This window comes from Micropterus dolomieu, linkage group LG14, assembly GCF_021292245.1.
Source record: "Micropterus dolomieu isolate WLL.071019.BEF.003 ecotype Adirondacks linkage group LG14, ASM2129224v1, whole genome shotgun sequence".
Taxonomy (NCBI): domain Eukaryota; kingdom Metazoa; phylum Chordata; class Actinopteri; order Centrarchiformes; family Centrarchidae; genus Micropterus; species Micropterus dolomieu.
Window position 1 is genome coordinate 26,865,572 of NC_060163.1, and position 322 is coordinate 26,865,893.

Below are 322 nucleotides of genomic sequence, written 5' to 3' on the forward strand. Positions count from 1 at the left end.
TTTACAGATCTCAAAGTCCTGTTAAACTGTGAAGAGGCTTGTGATATCGGTAGCTTAGATGGTTGCTACAGCAACAACCCAGGCAGATAATTATTGTCAGTTAGCTCCACCTTAGAGGTGTCTTTGCCCACACCGCCATGAAACTAGAGGCCAAACTGTTAAAACAGCGTGTAAGAGTCAAAGCTCAGTCAGAACGACAACATGTGCTCTGTTCCAGCTGGTATCAGTCGTCTTCCTCCTCCTGGCTCCTCTGTTGACCAGCTGCCAGCAGCTCGTCCAACCGGTGGACTGCAGTGACATCTACAAACAAAACAAGGGCCTC

At 48.4% G+C, this 322-nt stretch overlaps 1 protein-coding gene across 5 annotated transcripts in view; it reads left to right on the top strand.

The window, feature by feature from the left end:
- Positions 1 to 322, top strand: part of LOC123982888 (microfibril-associated glycoprotein 4-like) — a 23,958-nt gene that overhangs the window by 673 nt on the left and 22,963 nt on the right. Inside the window, exon 2 of one of the 5 annotated variants that reach the window (XM_046068842.1) lies at positions 218 to 317. The exons of 2 other annotated variants lie outside the window; for them this stretch is intronic. In XM_046068842.1, coding sequence (XP_045924798.1) covers positions 218 to 317 — 100 coding nt within the window. Of the gene's footprint in view, positions 1 to 217; positions 321 to 322 lie in introns of all 5 variants that reach the window. 2 more of the 5 variants (XM_046068841.1, XM_046068838.1) reach the window with 2 other exon arrangements.